This window comes from Dermacentor andersoni, chromosome 1 (assembly GCF_023375885.2).
Source record: "Dermacentor andersoni chromosome 1, qqDerAnde1_hic_scaffold, whole genome shotgun sequence".
NCBI lineage: Eukaryota > Metazoa > Arthropoda > Arachnida > Ixodida > Ixodidae > Dermacentor > Dermacentor andersoni.
The window spans coordinates 265445451-265463902 of record NC_092814.1 but is presented as its reverse complement, the minus strand read 5'-3'; the positions used below and the strand labels follow the sequence as shown (position 1 = coordinate 265463902).

The 18452-nt window shown below is 45.6% G+C and overlaps 1 protein-coding gene across 4 annotated transcripts in view; it reads left to right on the top strand.

The window, feature by feature from the left end:
* Positions 1 to 18452, top strand: part of drosha (ribonuclease 3 drosha) — a 268462-nt gene that overhangs the window by 57178 nt on the left and 192832 nt on the right. For all 4 annotated transcript variants that reach the window (XM_050196330.3, XM_055063089.2, XM_055063088.2 and 1 more), the window contains exons 9-11: positions 934 to 1070; positions 1286 to 1453; positions 8763 to 9069. In XM_050196330.3, the coding sequence (XP_050052287.1) occupies positions 934 to 1070; positions 1286 to 1453; positions 8763 to 9069 (612 nt within the window). The remainder of the gene's footprint in view (positions 1 to 933; positions 1071 to 1285; positions 1454 to 8762; positions 9070 to 18452) is intronic.

The window sequence follows — 18452 nt, the reverse complement described above, 5'->3', positions numbered from 1 at the left end:
ATAATTATTAACCTCGAACACAGATGAGCAACCTACTTTTGCATTGAAGCACAGCCTTGACTTGACAAAGTAAGTCAGCTTGAACGTCTATGAAATGCGAAAGCCGACTTGGGCGTTTTGAAGTCTGCTTCTTGCTTCGGGCCGACTTCATCAAGTCAAGTCCAAGCACAATCCAAGTTAGATCTCTGCATTCGGGGGTAAGACCAAAGCAGTCCTCGCTTTCTTGAATGATTTTGTCCTACATGTTATAAGCCCATTAAATTTGTAGTGCATCCTCTTTCCAGAGGATGCTGCTATGACAGTTTTGTGTAGCACATGCCTCTAGGCCCTTGTGTTTTAAGGGCTCTGGTGAGGCAGTAGTGCTCTAGCCAATTTTAGCATGTGACATATTTTGTATATTGCATCATTCTTTTGCAATGCATTTTAATGCTCGTACTACACGTCATAAGTCATTGCCATATCATTACACATAGATCTTACGCAATTTACAGCAACTATTTTAGGCCCCTTTACAGCCATGTCACATCAACTTCACAGAACTCGTCAGTCCACTGCAAACTCATTAACACTAGCATGGTACTCTTTGGCCATACTTGTTCTTGCACCACTAAACATCACTCATTCATTCAAAAAACATCCTTGTTCACATTTTATGTCATTAAACAGCATGAGTTGTATTTTGGCTTGGTCTCAGTCCAGTAATGCCCCAGAATGAAAATTCTTTTTTTTTCTTTTTTTTTCTATGTAGAAAATTGACTACTGCTAACTGATCTATTTAACATACTCACATTGCGTTCATGCAGTAGTAGTTGAGCATTGCTGGCTGCCTATGCATGAAAACAGTGCTATAAAAAAGTTGTTGTAAGGGTCCTTGAGTACTGAGAGCTGTGAAGAACTCGAGATTCCCAGTTGATCAGGTTGTTCCATCTGCAGTTGCTAACCCTGGTACAAGTGATTCTTCAAGCAACGAATCCGAGTCAGATGATGACAACGCCATGGAGGAGTTAGAAGTAAAAAGAAAGCATCCATACCGACTGCATCAGGAACTGTGGTACAATGACCCTGGAGAGGTAAGCAGCTGCACTGTAGGAAGATAAACAATATTGCAAAGATTACCTCAGCATAGTCACGTGTGAGCATAGTATAATGTGTCATTTATAATTGGCAAATATTTGTTTACCGCTAATCACAAAAGTATGGTGACACTTCATTTAAACACAAGAGTAAATACAGGTAGAAAAAATGTTCAGCTTAATAACGGTTTACTGTATTATTTTTCTTGCAGATGAATGACGGTCCTTTGTGCCGATGCAGTGCTAAGGCTCAGCGGTCAGGTATTCGGCATGGAATTTATCCTGGTGAGGAGCCACTCACTCCCTGTGACCCCAACACTAACAACGTTGGACGCCTGCACCATTATCGTATTGTGGTCACTCCTCGTACAAATTTCACCGTGAGTATGGCAGTGGGCCGCTTGCTTCTCTGGCTGATGTTTGCGCAGTTTGTTACTGTGTCATTATCTCTCAAAAATTTACCCATTGTGAACCCCCTGATACCTTGACATATCATTTAGAGACCTTCCCTTTTACTATACCTCATCTCATTAGTTCCCTGCAGCACTGTGGATGCTATGAACATTGCTAGTCAGTGTGGAGGGTGAATGCCATCGAAAACATTTTCATTGATGCCATGCCTTCTGCTTGTCTTCTTGAGGCATGATAACACTTGGCTGACCTGACACAGATGCTTACATCACAATGACATTAACAGTCAGCTGACCAGTTGGCAGATTGCTGAAAGATTATTTTGCCATACTAGGCAGAGAGTGATGCCAATACGTCCATGACCATAAGTTGCCGTTGTACCTTTGTGTCGATGACACCAACAAAACTAGCCTGCCGACCCTCATTGATTTGGTCTTTGTATCATCAGCTGCTGAGCAAAAACATTTCACTGTCAGCATGATTGCCACACTAACTCCGCTTGTATGTATATTCCATTCAGGCACAAAAATGGGGCATCAAAAGTAAAAGCACTGATGAAAATAATGATATGCAGAATGTGTCACATACATCGTGAAACACTTCGCATTTTCCCTGTGCTACAAGTTGGAATAGTATGTGTAAAGTGTATTAGCAAAATGAGTTGGAAGGAAAACGGCTGGTTGTAAGATCTGGTGTCAGTGTATTGTCATTAGCAGGGTAACTTTCATTGTCTGATGTTTTGCATCTGGCATATTTTTCAAGTGAGGGGCTAGATGCTTTTCAAGTGGCTGGATAGATGTTTTTCAAGTATGCTAGACATGAAATAGTTGATGTTCTCATATCTTACATTCCTATAGAGAGTTCTTGCATGGAGTCCACATTCTGTAAACTTGACAAAACTCACTGAAATTGAAAATCCTTGATGCATTCTGCACCTGCATGGTGTTCATAATTCTGAAGGTGCGAGAAATGTGCTGAAACTAAATTTTGTATGAGTAGAATTACAGTCGAACCCCGCTACAACGAATGCCGCTCCAGCGAAATTTTCGCTTCAATGAAATATTTCCAATTCCCTATCAGCTAGCCATAGAAGTCAATGCAAAAAAGTTCTCGCCACAACGAACAATTTTTTGGGCTTGTTTTCGCTTCAACGAAATTTTCGCTCAGTAGAGCTGGGCTTTAAAATTTGTTTTGCGATAAAATAAACATAACCCCAATCATCTCCAATTTTTCGTACACCCACGCCGCTTAGGTTCACCGAAAGCGTGTGCCCACTGCACCATCGCCGATAAACAAACTCATGGATGGGCACCATTGTTTGGTGGTGATGACGATGTGTCTAGCCGCCTTGCGACAAGGCCCAGGCCCACTTTGCCAAGCGGGAGCCACAGCCAATCCATATCCATCCTAGGTCACGCAATCACGCGATCGCTGGCCTAGTGCGGCGATGCAGATTTCCATTTGTGCTTGTGCGCTCGGCCAGCATGGCAACAAAACGGAAGTTTCCTTCTTTGGAGGTGTAGGCGCGAATCATCAGCGAGGCTTCGAGCGGCAGAAAAAAAGGAGACGTTGCAGCAGAGTTCGGCATCTCCAACAGCATGCTGTCAACAATTTTGAAGTCGAAGGACGCGATCACCAGTGCTCTTTCTGCAGGGGCATCCGCCAAACTGAAGAAGTTGACTCAAGCTGCACACCAGGATCTTGAGAAGGCGTTGTTTACATGGTTCCTCAACATGCGTGCCAAGAAAATGCCAATCAGCGTAAACGTGCTGCAGCAAAATGCACTGAACTATGCTTGCATGCTTGGCATCAACGATTTTAAGCCAAGCACAGCTTGGCTGACCCGCTTCAAGGCCCGACACGACATCGTTGCAAAAGTGTTGTGTGGTAAATCTGCTGCTTCAGACGCCAATGGTGCAGTGACTTGGGCGTCATCTGCTTTTCCAGACATAATGAAAGAGTATGCCCCGTCCGACATCTACAGTGCAGATGAGATGGGACTTTTATGAGCTCCTGCCCACAAAGACGCTAGATATGAAGGGCCAACCATGCAGCGGAGGAAAGCACAGCAAGAAGCATGTGACTCTGCTTCTCTGCACTAACATGGATGGCACTGACAAGCGCTGCCCACTCGTTATCAGCAAGAGCGCGAGGCCTCACTGCTTCAAAAACGGTAAGCGCTTGCCGGTAAGTTATTTAGCAAACAAGAAATTCTGGATGACGGGGGCCATATTCCGTGATTGGATCATAGCTTTCCACCGCGATATGAAGGTTGAAAACCGCAAGGCGTGCTTGCTTATTGACAATTGCTCAGCGCATAATGTTGAGGACGCTGAGTTGGAAAATGTTCACTTCCTCCCCCCAAACTGCACTGCTTTGATTCAGCCGTTAGACCAAGGCATCATTCACAGTGTGAAAAGTGCATATCGGCAGCAGTTGATTCAGGGACTGTTGCTGAATGTTGACACCGGGCAGCAGACCAAACTGGACTTGTTCGTGGCCCTACAAATGATTGCCGCGGTGTGGACGGCAACCTGGCACAGCATAATTGAAAATTGCTTTGCGCACGCCGGCTTTAAGCCTGAGGCTGAAGTGACAGCCAACTCGACAACGGATGAGGAAGACAATCGTTTTGGAGTGGAACCACCCTCTACAGAAGTTACTGCGGCGTGGGCAGCCCTTCGAGATGCCAGAAATGTACCAACGGACGTCAACATAGATGAGTACATCGCCGTTGATGCGGACGTAATTGTTCACGAAGAGTTGAACGACGAGTCTATCATTGAAGAGGTTCGCCATAAAACGTCGTTGGATGATGAAAGTGATGCACAAGATGCATCGGCCCCGCCTCGTGCACTCGGTGTAATGGACGTTTTTGACGTCATTCGTAATTTCATTGGCGCCCACGATGACGACGTCGCAATGCAGCTGCTGACCGAGTGCAAACATCGCACCACCGCAATGATGACCAAAGGACGGAGGCAAACAAAGATGACTGACTTTTTTCGGAAATGAGTAGTGTTTTTCAGTGTGTAGTCAAATCTGACAGTGTTTTGGGTCAGATTTCGCCACAACGAAAGGTAACCAACTTTTTTCGGAAATAATTTATGTTTGTGAGTGTGTAGTCAAATTTGAAAGTGTTTTGGGGCAAATTTCGCCACAACGAAATTTTTGCTTCAACAAACTTTTTTGCCCGTCCCGTGAGTTTCGTTGTAGCGAGGTTCGACTGTAATTGGTACCTGTAGCTCACGCCATTTATAACATAAATGCTTACAGTGCAGGACCAGGCAAATTGGGGCGTCGTCAGACTTCCTTTTACCCTCCCATAAGAACTCAATGTACATGCATACATTTTAGAGTCCAACTACTTGAGATGAAACACTGCTTATAATGCGACTGCCAGAAAATCTTTAGACAAGTAAGGCAGCTGGTGCGCTTCTTCACAAGGTATGCCAACAGCTGAGAAGAGAACGAGGGTAATGTGTGGAATGACGGTAATGCGGAGGAGGACATACAGAATTTGCAGTGCACCCATGCTCGTATGTTCAAATTAGCACCTTTTGGCGTAGTGCGATGCCTGCAGGCATTGTTTTAACACTTTTCTGCCCGTAGGAAAGGCGGCAGCTTTTGGGTAGTCCTAATAAATATTTTTTTTTTCTTATCACAGAGCATACTTGATACTAGAGTGTATAGTATTAAATTGAAGAAATTTTCCTTCCAGAGGTACTATTCCCAAACATGTTTATTAAAAATAATTTGACAAAAAATATTTTAAACAAGAATTTAGTTGAAAAGAAAAGTACATATATAAACACATCATTGTTGCTTCACACAGAAAAACCTTGAAAAAATATCAGAATACACATTTTCAATGCAAAGGACCTGTGCAGTTTTCCAGCAAATATAATCTAAGTAAACAATTGAGATATGAAACATTGACCGTAGTCACTAGCACTAAGCGATGCCAAGGTTGACTCCCAGCTGTCTTTTCGCGCGGAACTATACTTGCTGCATAGGCCGCTGGCAAATGATCCTGAGCTAAGGTTGTTTACACCCTGCAGGTAAGAACTAGTACCTTTGGAACATGCAGGATATCTTAATATCAGTGCATAGCAGCTTTGAAGTGGTTTGACGAAGAAAGCGAAACTCCATTCAGAAATCTGACAAACCAAGTTGATTCTGTGTCAGTGCTGCTTCCAAAGTCCAAAAACTGTCATGCAGATGCACTAGAATCAGTAGAAATGTGACGTTTCTGTGCATAGTGGCGTTCGATGCAGACAGCATCTTGAAAACTATGAGTGCTCATCGCGCCGGCCATGACCCTTCTCTAGAGGTGCTTTAAAAATTCACATGTGGCGGAAAAAGAAAACTTAAATAGTTCCTAAATAACCAAATAAATGGTGCTAGCTGTTCGAGAGCATTTGGAAAGTGGCAAAATGTGAATTTGAAACCATACGTACAGACAGGAAAGCGTTAATGCCCATCGTGGATTGGCCATTGCCATCATTATCTGTACAAGTTTTGGGTCCTGCTCGAGTGAGTGTCATGTTAACAGATCATCCATTGCTCTGTGCTAAAAATGTTATAACGGGAGTGCAGTGTGCTGTACTTTGTGGCATCATGATGGCATGCTGGCACATTTGCTTAGCCAGGCCACTTGGACAGGCATCTCTGTAATGAATGGGCTCCTAAAAGGCCCAATAAAGGCCCAATACTTCCAATAAAGGCATTGTTATTGCACAACTCCTCTTCATAATTCTCTTTCGTTGTGCTAAGTACTGCCCTCACTATTAGCATGCCCCTTGCTACCAAATGGTTGGTTTTTCCACCAAGCTTGCTTGCTTGGTGGCTGAACTTACCTGACATCCTAAATTTTGGCATGACAAGAGTGCTAAGCAGCACAAAACCGGGCACACATTCGCAAGCTACGTATAAAGAAACACAAAGAATTGCATCTCGCCCCCGCACTGCCCGTAATATGCTCAATTTGTGTTGAATATTTCTATCATATTGACTAATTTAAAAATTTTGAATATTTGTTCCTCTAATCGAACATGATTATTAAAAATGTAATATTGAGCTGTTCAAAATTGTAAATATTCGCTCAACCCTAGCAACCAAGTGATAGAATTCATTAGTGAATTGTAAAGCTGTGATTTGGTCATTTTAGGTGCTTTGCTGCATAGCTCAGTTTACTAGCAATTACATGTTATGGTGCTTTTCGGGAAAGGATCAGGTTTGACTCAGTTTTTTTGGAAAATGACTTGCAATTCAAAAAGAATGAAAGATGAAGATTCACTTAAAAACGGGCATGTTACTTGTAGTCTAAGGTTAGTGATGCAGGTAATATTGCAAGATGGAAATAGAGGTACCATCATCGATGGATGGAATAAAAGGCATTACAGGTGACAAGTTTTGTTCATCATGTGGAAGATGCAACTTAACACAGGCCATCAAAAATTTCCTGATAACCTTCTTGCTCAGTCTTTCAACAACTGTTTGTCCTAATTTAAATGTTTTCAGGGTGCATGTGTAAAAAAATAGTAAAGGATGTGGATGCAGCTCAGTGTTGAGGTCCTGCATCCTGTACATTACGCATGTGTCACGATGCAGTACTCTAGTCCACATTGCATTTGTAGGCATTAATGATATTTTCCTTGTTTGTGACATCTATGATAAGTAAAATTTTGTCTCTAACCTCATAGCTATTCTTGAGGACCTATCAACCCTTTTCACGCAGCAGCTCTAGAGGAACGAGATCGCGCTTTCAACGCCATCATGTTCCCTCAGCAAAACCTTACAAATATAAAACTATTACCGTTTCTGCCCTGCTACTGTGCAATCAGCTGTCGGAAATGCAATTGGGTGTTCGCTAATGCACTGTGCTCCATTCATTCTGCAAAATGTTGAGCCATAGAGGGTAGAAGTGTGCAGTAATTGGCTGCAAAAATACTGACTGGCATATTAAGGAATGGAATCAATCTGTGGTACCAAGTACATGGACTGTAGCTGCATAAGGACTGCCTGTGTTGCCAGCCGCCTTTTGTGATACACTGTTTTTCTTGCGCATAAAAAATATTGCTTGTCTACCTGCGTTTTATCGTTAACCTCCAAAGAACGGACTTCAACCCCGGAATTTCAGCAAGAGTGAGTAATGCTCGTTACAAAGGGAGTAGCGCTGCTTCTTGACATAGTAAAACCTTCTTCCGCGTTATCCACACACATTCACCCTAACTCACACGCATACTTATGCTGACTATATCACCCACATATCACAAGTAAGTGAATGGGCCAACATTTGAATCAATGCACCGAATGCATGGGTGATGGCAACTACACTGGTAGCACACTGTTTGAAGCTGAACGTTTCCTGACGGTTCACAGAGTCAGCGAGTGACTAGCTATAATACGTCCTTGCTATAAGCTATTAAAATGTACAGAACATCTATGTTCCAAGCTTTTATGCGCAGCAAGAACAAACCTATCACAACTGAGTGCACACAGGAGTGATTCAGCAGAAAATAAACAACACATAGTGAACTTTATGGAGTCAGAAGCATAAGAAGCCTTTGCTTCAAAGTGTTTGCCAAATAAATAACGACACCCAAAACATGCTAATCCTGATTCAATTCATAAGTGGAATGGTTAGACAGCTTGGAATACATTTGTAGCCCCGCTTTTAGTACAAGCACTATATACGCTGCTCATGCCATTTAGACAATGTGTAATGAGCTACGAAAATGCTTGTGTCCTTTAAAGCTGTGGCCATAACTTCGTGCCCTCCATCCCATCGCCGTCTACAATATCCACCGAAACAGAGGTTTGTTGAGCCACATCAGTGTCATGGACATCCATTGTAAACACGGAGGCAGTTGAGGCAAGTAATGAAGTGTCACCGCGTTATCAAACATGGCGGCACCCACGGCATCACCATGAAAAGGGTCTACAGCACTGTGTGGGCTACATTCCTAGAAACACTGCTCTTTCTTTGTAAGTCCATGCTTTGATTTGCTGGTTACGGAATTCTTGTCCTTCACTCAAATAATATTATTATGCCCCTCTAAATGAGCTCAACAGTGGTTGTAGTCTCAAACTGTTTTATACTGTGGTTAATTCATTTGTATTTTTTCAGTAAATGCTAAACCAAACATTTGATTACAATGATAAGAATACCTTCTTCAAAGCCACAGCTCTTGTAACCCTTGTAATTAACCCTTGTAATTAATTTTCTTACTGTGTTATTGTTTTCTCCCATCCTTTTTCGGTTTCTTCAAACAGATGAAGTGTCCAACCACCATCAAGCATGATGGACATGAATTTGCATTTGAGGGCTTCTCTCTGCTTTCGCACTGGCCACTTCCGAAGCTGCCTACATGCCGAGTGATCCGATTTAACATTGAGTATGCAGTACTCTACCTAGAAGAGCAGATGCCTGAGAACTTTACTGTTGAAGGCCTTGAGCTCTTTACACGTTACCTGTTCTTTGAAGTACTTGAGATGCTTGACCTCGATTGGCATGCGCATGGAGATAAGGATGGGTGCCCTCGATTCCACTTCATGCCTCGCTTTGCACGAAAATTAGAAGGTGAGTGCAGGTTGTGTTGTTCAGTTTAGTATTTGCTTAAGGATACCTTAGTGAGTGTATACACCTTGTGCGAAACCTGCTGCCATCTATCGGAAGCCTTGTACGATTCCACCATGTTCAAGAAGAGCTGCTAGAGTGTGGCCAGCAGCAGCTGCGCGTCCTGCACCTTATTTGTGCATTATCTGTGCACGTAAACTGCTCTCATTGTGTCATATTGCACAGTAAATTTATGGAAGAATGCTTTACCTAAAACGAAAAATGAGGTTATCATATAAACTTTTATATTTCATAGGCTGTAACTTGAGAGGCAAATGTGGCATCACATGATTCGTTTTACATATGCTGTATTATTGGTTTATGAGGACACTCTGTTGGTGAGAATTTTTGTTTTAAGAAATAATGTTCCTATTCTAGTATCCCTTTTCATGAAGATCATTTTAATCTTATCTGCATGCTTGAAACTGAAAAAAATATTTTTTGTTCTCTTAAAAAGTGTTAATTTTGCCTCGTGCCAACAGTCGTAACCTTCAGTCAAATTGCTGTATCCCATAATGCTTTGGCATTTCAAATTCAAATTCATTTTATTTCACCAGAAATGGTCTGGAGGATGGAGGCCCAGGCAGCCGTTACATGGCATGGGCAGCATTGCATTTATGAAACCATATATGCATTAATGTATTCATCACATTTCGGAGAGTAACAGAAAAAATTAAGCTGCACCAGAGGCCTATAGACAGGAATGACAATGTATATTTGCTGAGTACAGTTCCACAGACAGATAGATTACTTTGGTGTTAGAATAAGACAAAAAATGTATATTTATGCAGGGCTGCCACAAAGATATGCAATGAAATAGAGTAAAATCTATCTGATGGTTGTGTGGGCAATTATTCTTGAAAGACTGAACACTTAAAAAAAAAAATGGTCTCCGATTCACGCAGGTAGTTGGACAATGAAGCTGTAAATGACAACTAGAACTAGTACCCATTGCGGTGTAGGTTGAAATTATTCATTATGCGACATTCACTTGTACTTTACCTAATTATTAGCCTAAGACATTTCAACGGCCTGCGACTTGGCTTGCACCTCTACTTCGTGCACCTACAAACAGTGAACCAGAGAGAAGAGAAATTCGCCACGCCTCGTATGCATGCGGCTCTTCAGAAGGCCTCACTATATGTGGCTTTCGCATAGCACTGTCAGAACACAAATCAGTCGCTTGGCGGGTTCTTTTACGTACGAAAGTGTAGTTACGTCACTCCTTGCTTCGTATGCTACAGTCAAGCTGCCGTCGCCGTGGCAGTTTGCGTAACAGTAATCTTTACAGGGAAACATATGCAGGGAACTTTCTATGTGCTTCGCATTGCATGGAGGTGCAGGAACACCTTTTTATGAATTATTGGGTTCGGATGCTTTTTTTGAGCTTGTTCTTTATAGAAACGTATGCTGTTCTGTATGTTGTATGCGTGATTCCAAACAATGTATGCGCTGTTCGCTTCACTTTGCTGAGTGCTTGTAGCCTCTGCTTTACGGGGGTCTGAGCCATTGCATTTGAAGGTATGAGCTGTAGACGATGATAGTTTTCTGTCGACGTTACGCCACAAAGAAATCCAGGAATCCTAGCCATAGACAGCTTCCCTGTAAAATTAGCTTTTTGCAAGCATATGTTTTGAGATGTTATCTACAGGCTGATGATGAAATAATAAATTTCTTCACAGGCATTCCCCGCCTAATAAAGGGAACTTGCATGAATTTGACCCTGATGGGACCAACGAAGTTAATCGAATGATCCGGTAGGTCGAATTATACAAGATGCAGAAAGAACGCCAACACACACCGCTGATTCATTTGGCAGTATTTTCCTTATTCTAACACAACTAAAATCAAGCACGCGCCCACTTTCTGTGTGTGCAATGTAGAAAGCTAATGCAGGAATGACATTAAAGCTACTAAACGAAGTAGAAATCTAACACGTACCCGATTTTTTATCTAGAAAAATAGTTGCACAGTGGTGGCCGGCGTCCTGAAGTCGGCTTTGCGACGCGATTTTTTAAAGTCAGCTCCACCACAATCCATCTGGGTTATGCGGTAAAGCATACGACCGTTGCGAAGGCATTTTTGGTTTTGTGTCCGGTTGCACTGCGCTGGCAATTTTCGGCCATACTTCAAAAAAATAAAATAAAAAGAGGAAGGCACGCATTAAAGTCAAGTAAATACCATGACCGAACATTGTGAGGTACTGTTATAGGTTGAAAATATTGTAAGGGCTGTGGGGATGCGCGACCCTCGCGCCTCCCCTGATGTTTTTCCCGCATAGCGCGCCTCCTGTAGTGCGGCTTCGCCGCGTGGCCTGCGTGATGCCCGCGGCGGTCGAGTGGTACAGGCGCGGTGCGAGAGATGGCGCGACTGTCGCGCTGCTGCGGGGTTACTTGGGCGCCGAAAGGGAAGGCGCTTGGTCTCTTTGGGTTCGGGAAGCGAGCGCGACGGACGTGCCGCGCCGACGATGCTTCTGCGAGACCGCCTCGCGTGGCGGCCTTCGAGCGCGCCTCCGTTGGCGTGACCGAACACGCGAACGACCAGGCGTTGGGATCCAGCATGGGGCGAACATATTCGCTCGCTCGCGGTGAGTCGGACTTCTAGATTTGTCGCGCGCCCATCGGCATGTTTTGTGGATAGCCACTCGGCTAGCTGGCATTGATCTATGATAGGTGCAATAAATGCCCTTGTGATTGTTTGCACTACTGTGTTGTCGTTCCTTTGTCCCAAGAGTACGGAGGAGAAACCCGTATCTCCCCACATCTGGCGCCCAACGTGGGGCTCTTGGGGCATCGGACGATAGATTTAACAGTTTTGCTTCGTTCGAGACCTTTGAACCGAAGCATAGGGCTAGCGTGGATTTTGATCGCTAGCGTTGGCGGCGTGCTTTCTTGAGCGAGGCGGCGGTGGCTGTAGTGTGCTTGAACACGTCAACATGCTAAGCCTTTTCGCAAGTGTTTTTTTTAATGACATTCGTCAGTACGAGAGCCACGTGGTCTGCATCCTGGGAGAGCGAGGCTGAGCGCCCGCGGAGCAGTGGCAAGCCTGAAGCGAGTGAGTACGGAAGCCTCGTGGGTGGTCCGAATTTCTTATGTAAATAGCTTCTTCTATCTCTTTGACTCGGATGAAGTCGCGGCTCTGGGAGCCGGGTGGCCGCGGGCCACGGGTGCCACGACGGGCTGACTGGTATTGCGGCCTGGCACCGGGCGCTCCGACACCGTCTGGGACGGTGGGCGCCGTCAACTCGGATGCTGTGTGCACCGAGCGGAGTAGGACCACCTCACAGAGCTAACGTCTCCTCGCGGCTGCCTGTTTTGCGCTCATTTTGAGTGTTGTTTTTGGATGCCGGTTGTTGTCAGAGTAGCGACGCTTTATGCCTAAGGCTTTACGAAGCTGCCTGTCGCACGTGGAGGGACACAACCTGGTGGACCGTGGCGTTGAGGTGTTGCAAGTTGCTTCCCTCATTCTAGTTCGCCTCGCACGAATTGAAATTACTCGTTCGACTCAAGAAAGCGAGCTTCGTTCACGTGAACTTAGCATCTGAGTAGCTGCCCGATCTTTTGCTAGCCGAGTTGAACATCGTACCACGTGGGCGATGCGCATGCAGAATTCCTCTCCCTTGCACTACTGTAGTGTTTGCCGAGTGTGTTGAGTTTACGCAGCGTGATTGGAGTCACCCCTGGCTTGCTGTCACCTGCACATCGTCTGCGCTGCTGCCCCGGACTACGATCGAGTCACCCCGGGCGATGGTGATGCTGTGGCCAGTTCGGCGCAGCGACTTCGGCGGCCTCCTGCATCCAGCTCACAACCCTCGGCGGCGGACAAAGGAGCCAGCGGTCACCGACAGCTACGGCGGCTCTTGCCAGCAGGGCGCGTCGGCGCGAGCGACGCTTGCTCGTAACGACTACTGCGTCGTCGTCTCCGGAGTCCTGGCCTGGGATCGTGCCGTCGAGTCGCAAAGCTGCTGCTGTGACTGGCGGACGCCAGCGGTGTACCCCAAGGACAGTCGGCTCGCATGTTACGGACAGCGTGTGGACATTTCCCCGGCGCGGCCACTGTTGCATGTACCACCTTGTTCGCGAAGCACGGGTTAATGTTAGACCGTGTCACATGTTTCGCCGGAATAAGAAGTGATTTAAGGTTGGGGGGATGTGGGGATGCGCGACCCTCGCGCCTCCCCTGATGTTTTTCCCGCATAGCGCGCCTCCTGTAGTGCGGCTTCGCCGCGTGGCCTGCGTGATGCCCGCGGCGGTCGAGTGGTACAGGCGCGGTGCGAGAGATGGCGCGACTGTCGCGCTGCTGCGGGGTTACTTGGGCGCCGAAAGGGAAGGCGCTTGGTCTCTTTGGGTTCGGGAAGCGAGCGCGACGGACGTGCCGCGCCGACGATGCTTCTGCGAGACCGCCTCGCGTGGCGGCCTTCGAGCGCGCCTCCGTTGGCGTGACCGAACACGCGAACGACCAGGCGTTGGGATCCAGCATGGGGCGAACATATTCGCTCGCTCGCGGTGAGTCGGACTTCTAGATTTGTCGCGCGCCCATCGGCATGTTTTGTGGATAGCCACTCGGCTAGCTGGCATTGATCTATGATAGGTGCAATAAATGCCCTTGTGATTGTTTGCACTACTGTGTTGTCGTTCCTTTGTCCCAAGAGTACGGAGGAGAAACCCGTATCTCCCCACAGGGCGGACTGGAAATAAGCAATTTCAACGAGGGATATCGTGTGTTGAGTGCATTCAGGGGCCCCAAAGCTCCGTCGAGACAGACGCTGCCACTAAAGGGGTCATTATGGGGGTCCCTATAGGGGTCAGGCACGTGTGTGCTGGCTGGTCAACTTCTAATTATCCGGCGAAGGCCAATTTCAGCATCGAAAGAACGAAAGGTTGGGCCCATAGAAATGCATGGGTGCCGGCCAGGACCTTCGGTCAAGATCGAGTTAATCAGAGTTGAATTAACAGCAGTCTACTGCATCTAAACTCAACACCGATTTCCTTAACGTCCATAATTGATGCAAAAAAATTAAGTTATACCTAAATCAAGCCAAAACTAAGTTTCTAATTTTTCAGTCACAGCAATGACCGTTTGTTCCTATGCTACCTATCTGAATTAATTGCGTATAAATTTCCATCATCAGATTACATTCATCAACAAGAAGGTTACTTATGAAATACAACTGCTCCTTCACACTGATTTGTCTATATTATACATTCATTCATTCTCGCATTGTTTACTGTCTCGAGAACTGAGGAAATACTTGCCCTATACACTAACACTGGTTGCAAATCAGGCAGAATCGGACTCTTAGAATACTTACCCCCGAACGCAGAGATCTAACTTGGATCGTGCTTGGACTTGACTTGACAAAGTCGGCCCAAAGCAAGAAGCAGACTTCAAAACGCCGAAGTTGCCTTTCGCGTTTCATAGACGCTCAAGGTGACTTGCTTCGGCAAGTCAAGACTGTGCTTCAATGCAAAAGTAGGTTGCTCGTCTGTGTTCGAGGTTAATAATAAATTTATTAGCGTAAGGCACGTTGTACAACAAAAAAGTATGTATCTTTCCAAATTTCAACCAGGGCATAAGTGCTGAAGTATAGTTTGGGTAAATTCATTCCATCTGGCGATGTCCGCCGCTGCGATGGGCAGTGTTGCTTGCGGAAGGTGCCCGTTACCGGCGGGTTTAAATGGTCTTCAAGTTTCGGTATTTCGGCGCACTTTTTGAGTTGCAGGTTTCAACATTTTTTCAAGTCTGTGCTCCACGTTTAGGCAACAGTGTATTTGAGTGCAAATATAATTTTATAGTCACATTTATTTTAGCTTAGCTTCTTTTTAATATAAAGGTCTTGTTGCGTGTTTGTATAACTGGCCATAGAAGCGAACAAAATGGTTGATTCGTATTGCGGGCTTTCAACGGCTTTTGTTCTCGATTGCCGCAAGCCGTTCATCAGCCGTCTGGGCTGGCAACTGGATGCAAGAGGGCGATACGAGGCATACAGTCCGTTTCTGAGGGAGCTCGCGCGTCCCTTTTCGCCTATAGGCATTCCAGCAGGAAGGGGATGGCCCTTGTTCTGGTCGGGCTACGTGACCCTTTGAAGAAAAGGCCAACCTATTCGAACGCGCTAGGCCGGAGTCATAAACAAGAAGAAAAAAACAGCAACATGTGCTGCGAACGAGGAGTACCGAGCGCCGTAGAGTCCCCTGTCTGGACCCATATGGGTGACAACACCCAATAAAAAACAAAATAAATAAATAAAATGACACGTGCAAATGATTTGTCTGCTTCGCATAGAATCTGTCAAGAACAATGAGAGGAAGAATGTGGCACAGTCATAGACATCGCAAATTGGCAGCGCGTGTCGTCTGCTAGGAAACTGTCGTCTGTTAGGAAAACAAGTTGTGGGGCTCGCGCGACAGCCGCGCCACATTTGGTACGAAATTGCTGTCCTGTCAACAGGCTTTGACGCTGAAATGTCGCACTCACCTACACTCTCCTCCCAAGAGAATGCATTGCAACACAAGATGGCACCCCGTTTTACAGAAGACGAAAAGAGCCTGCTGACGGCACTTATGAATGACTACAAGCATATTGTGGAATGCGAGAAAACTGATGTCGTGTCATTGACCAAGAAGAATGAGACATGGAAAGAAATAGCAAAACAATATAATGCCAACTACAGGATTACGCGGCGCGATCACCTGCAACTGAAGAAATGCTGGAACAACCTGAAGCAAAAGCGGAAAGAGTAGCTGCGAAAGAAAAGCAAGAGCACCACAAAACTGGTAAGCGCACATGTTCTGCATGACTGGCTCATTTGGACTACTATTTATTATGCTCATGCGCATGTTTTGTATTTGGTGGATGAGTGCATGACAGTCCGGCATGCTGAGCGTATTTATGGTCATGAGCGCTAATAACTAGTGATGGCATGTGTAGTCATTGAAAATGAGAAAATATGCTCGTAATCAATCTTACCACGACTGCGAGAAGCGCAGCAGCATCGGGCGCAGGTGCTTCGCGATGAGCAGAGTCATTTTTCCAACTGCGTGGCACGCTGTTGACTGAGGATTGCAGACCAGATGCCCGGTGACTCTTTGAAACGTGGCAGTGCCGTAAAACATCAGAGCCATCAGCAACTGCAGCATGGGAGGCACACAGGCTTGTTCCCCGCTTTCCCGGATAGGCAACATAGCGAGAACTTGTCGCACGGCGTTCTTTGTGAATCTGTAGCGACGGAGGAATTGTTCGTCGTCGTACAGCTCCACCGGATTCCCTCGGTCACGTAGGGCGGGTCGCAGAATTTTCAGCAAAGGATGCGCCTCTGAAAATGCTGTATCCATGGCGTGGCAAGCAAACTCGAAAGCAGCTAACCTCTGCGCGACGTCCGTACGGGAGGCTGCCATGTTGGAATAACGCACGCAGTCAGTTTGAAGCTAGCCCGGGAGCAGACTTGAAACTTGACAGGACTTCAACCTAGTCAAGTCGTGTCGCAAGTCGTCCGCAAGGTCGAGTACGGACGCGAGGCGAAGCTGTCTTGAGACTGCCAGAAGTCAAGTTCGAGCCAAGTTAGATCTCTGCATTCGGGGGTTACATTCAGTTCATTTTCCAAGAATGCTAAATCGCTACTTTAGGCCAAGAACATTTCAAGTGTGATGATCTTGTCAAGTACCACTCTGCCGTTTTCTTGTTTAAGCAGATCAATGATGAGCTGTCAGTATTTTATACCAAAAGCATGTCTCATGAATAACAGTTATACAAGATTTGCATTAAAGTATAACCTAATATATATTACTTAAGCCATGCGCAAACAATCATAAACAAACACTTCATTTGTCATCGTTTTCAATGTGGAATACATGACCTCTTGCTGTAAAGCTTTTGAAGACACGTGGCTTTAAACAAAACTTAGAAACATTCTTTATGTCACGTTCAAGTTGTACGTAGAGCTTTGTTGTGCCTCATGTTTGAATTACTTGCTAGTACCTGTATAAATTTGTTGAATATTCTTTGTTTAGATATTTTTGTTCATGTTTGTTACGATTGCTTTCTGTTATGGGTGTGTGAATGCTCAAATATCACTGGATCCTATTGAATAGTGAATGTTTAAGTAATTTGTTTGCAAATAGAATATCTACTATTTGATTTTTTCTAATCTTCGGTGTAAAGATCCGCACAGCACTGCATAATGCTTGCACCGTGGAGCCCCTCATGCTCCATGCTGTGCAAGTGAGTGCTGCACTTCGCTGTTTTCAGCCCAAAGAGAGCATTGAGTGTACCATGGACAGGCCACCCGTCGCCCCGGTTGACATGGTCGAGGACTTTGGCTCTGTAAACGTTCCCCGACATTGGCCCAATGCGAGGATCACACACAGTGACTGAACACCGCAATCCGCAGAACAGCACCTCTGTCAGTACAGGGTTCATCTAGGTTGACAGGACCGAATGAAATGATAAGGCTGCGGGGACAGAAGGAACGGCAATAAAAGCTTCAAATATTTCGGAAAGTTTGAAAGCATGGGCATGGATCGGACCGATTAGATGCCAGAAGGCATGCAAATCATGTTGGATACATGGTAATGAAATTAATGCCACTTAACAACTGTCAATTTAACCCGTATGCATTATCTCGGGACCGATCACTGATGAACCGCCCATGCAAACATATAGTCGCAAGCATTCTGCAACGGCTTGCAGCCCGGGACCACATTGGCTAGTGGTGAATTTTCATCACAGCCACACTGCTTAGGCCATTAGGCCCAATCTGCACAGCTTCGTCAAGCGTCGGTGACTAAGGTTACACTCTAATGGAAAATCAACACAGATCTATTTGCAGTAGCTGTGCGGCACTCGGAAAGCCGACAAACCACCTTGCAAACAAAAGTGATTGTATGGGATGGTAACAAAGTTGTTCACGGACGGCTGCTATCTTTGTGACACATTGTATGGCGGCCTCTCGTTCCTGACACCGTTCATAGATGCACATTGGTCTCTTTTTGTCACTTAAAGTAACCCATCACAACATTTCCTTTCGATTTACATGCGCGAATGTGTTATTTGACTAGTAGGCTGCCCGCCCAGTTGCATACATTGCACAGATGGCGGATAGAGAAGGGTGGGAGGGGGGGCGGTGGGGAGAGCATCGCATGATCCTGTATTGGCCCTCCAAATTTTAGAATCTTTGATTGGTGTAAAATTACGCTGTACCTAACAACGAAAAGGCACCTGCTCTACACATTGGTGCCGACAGCAATTGACCCGCACAGCATGAACAATGGCTACGCATAGAGCGGTGACCGAGTCACGTGATGCGTGGTCTGTGCTTTCGTCTCTCGTGCAGATTGGCCTTGCGGTAACCC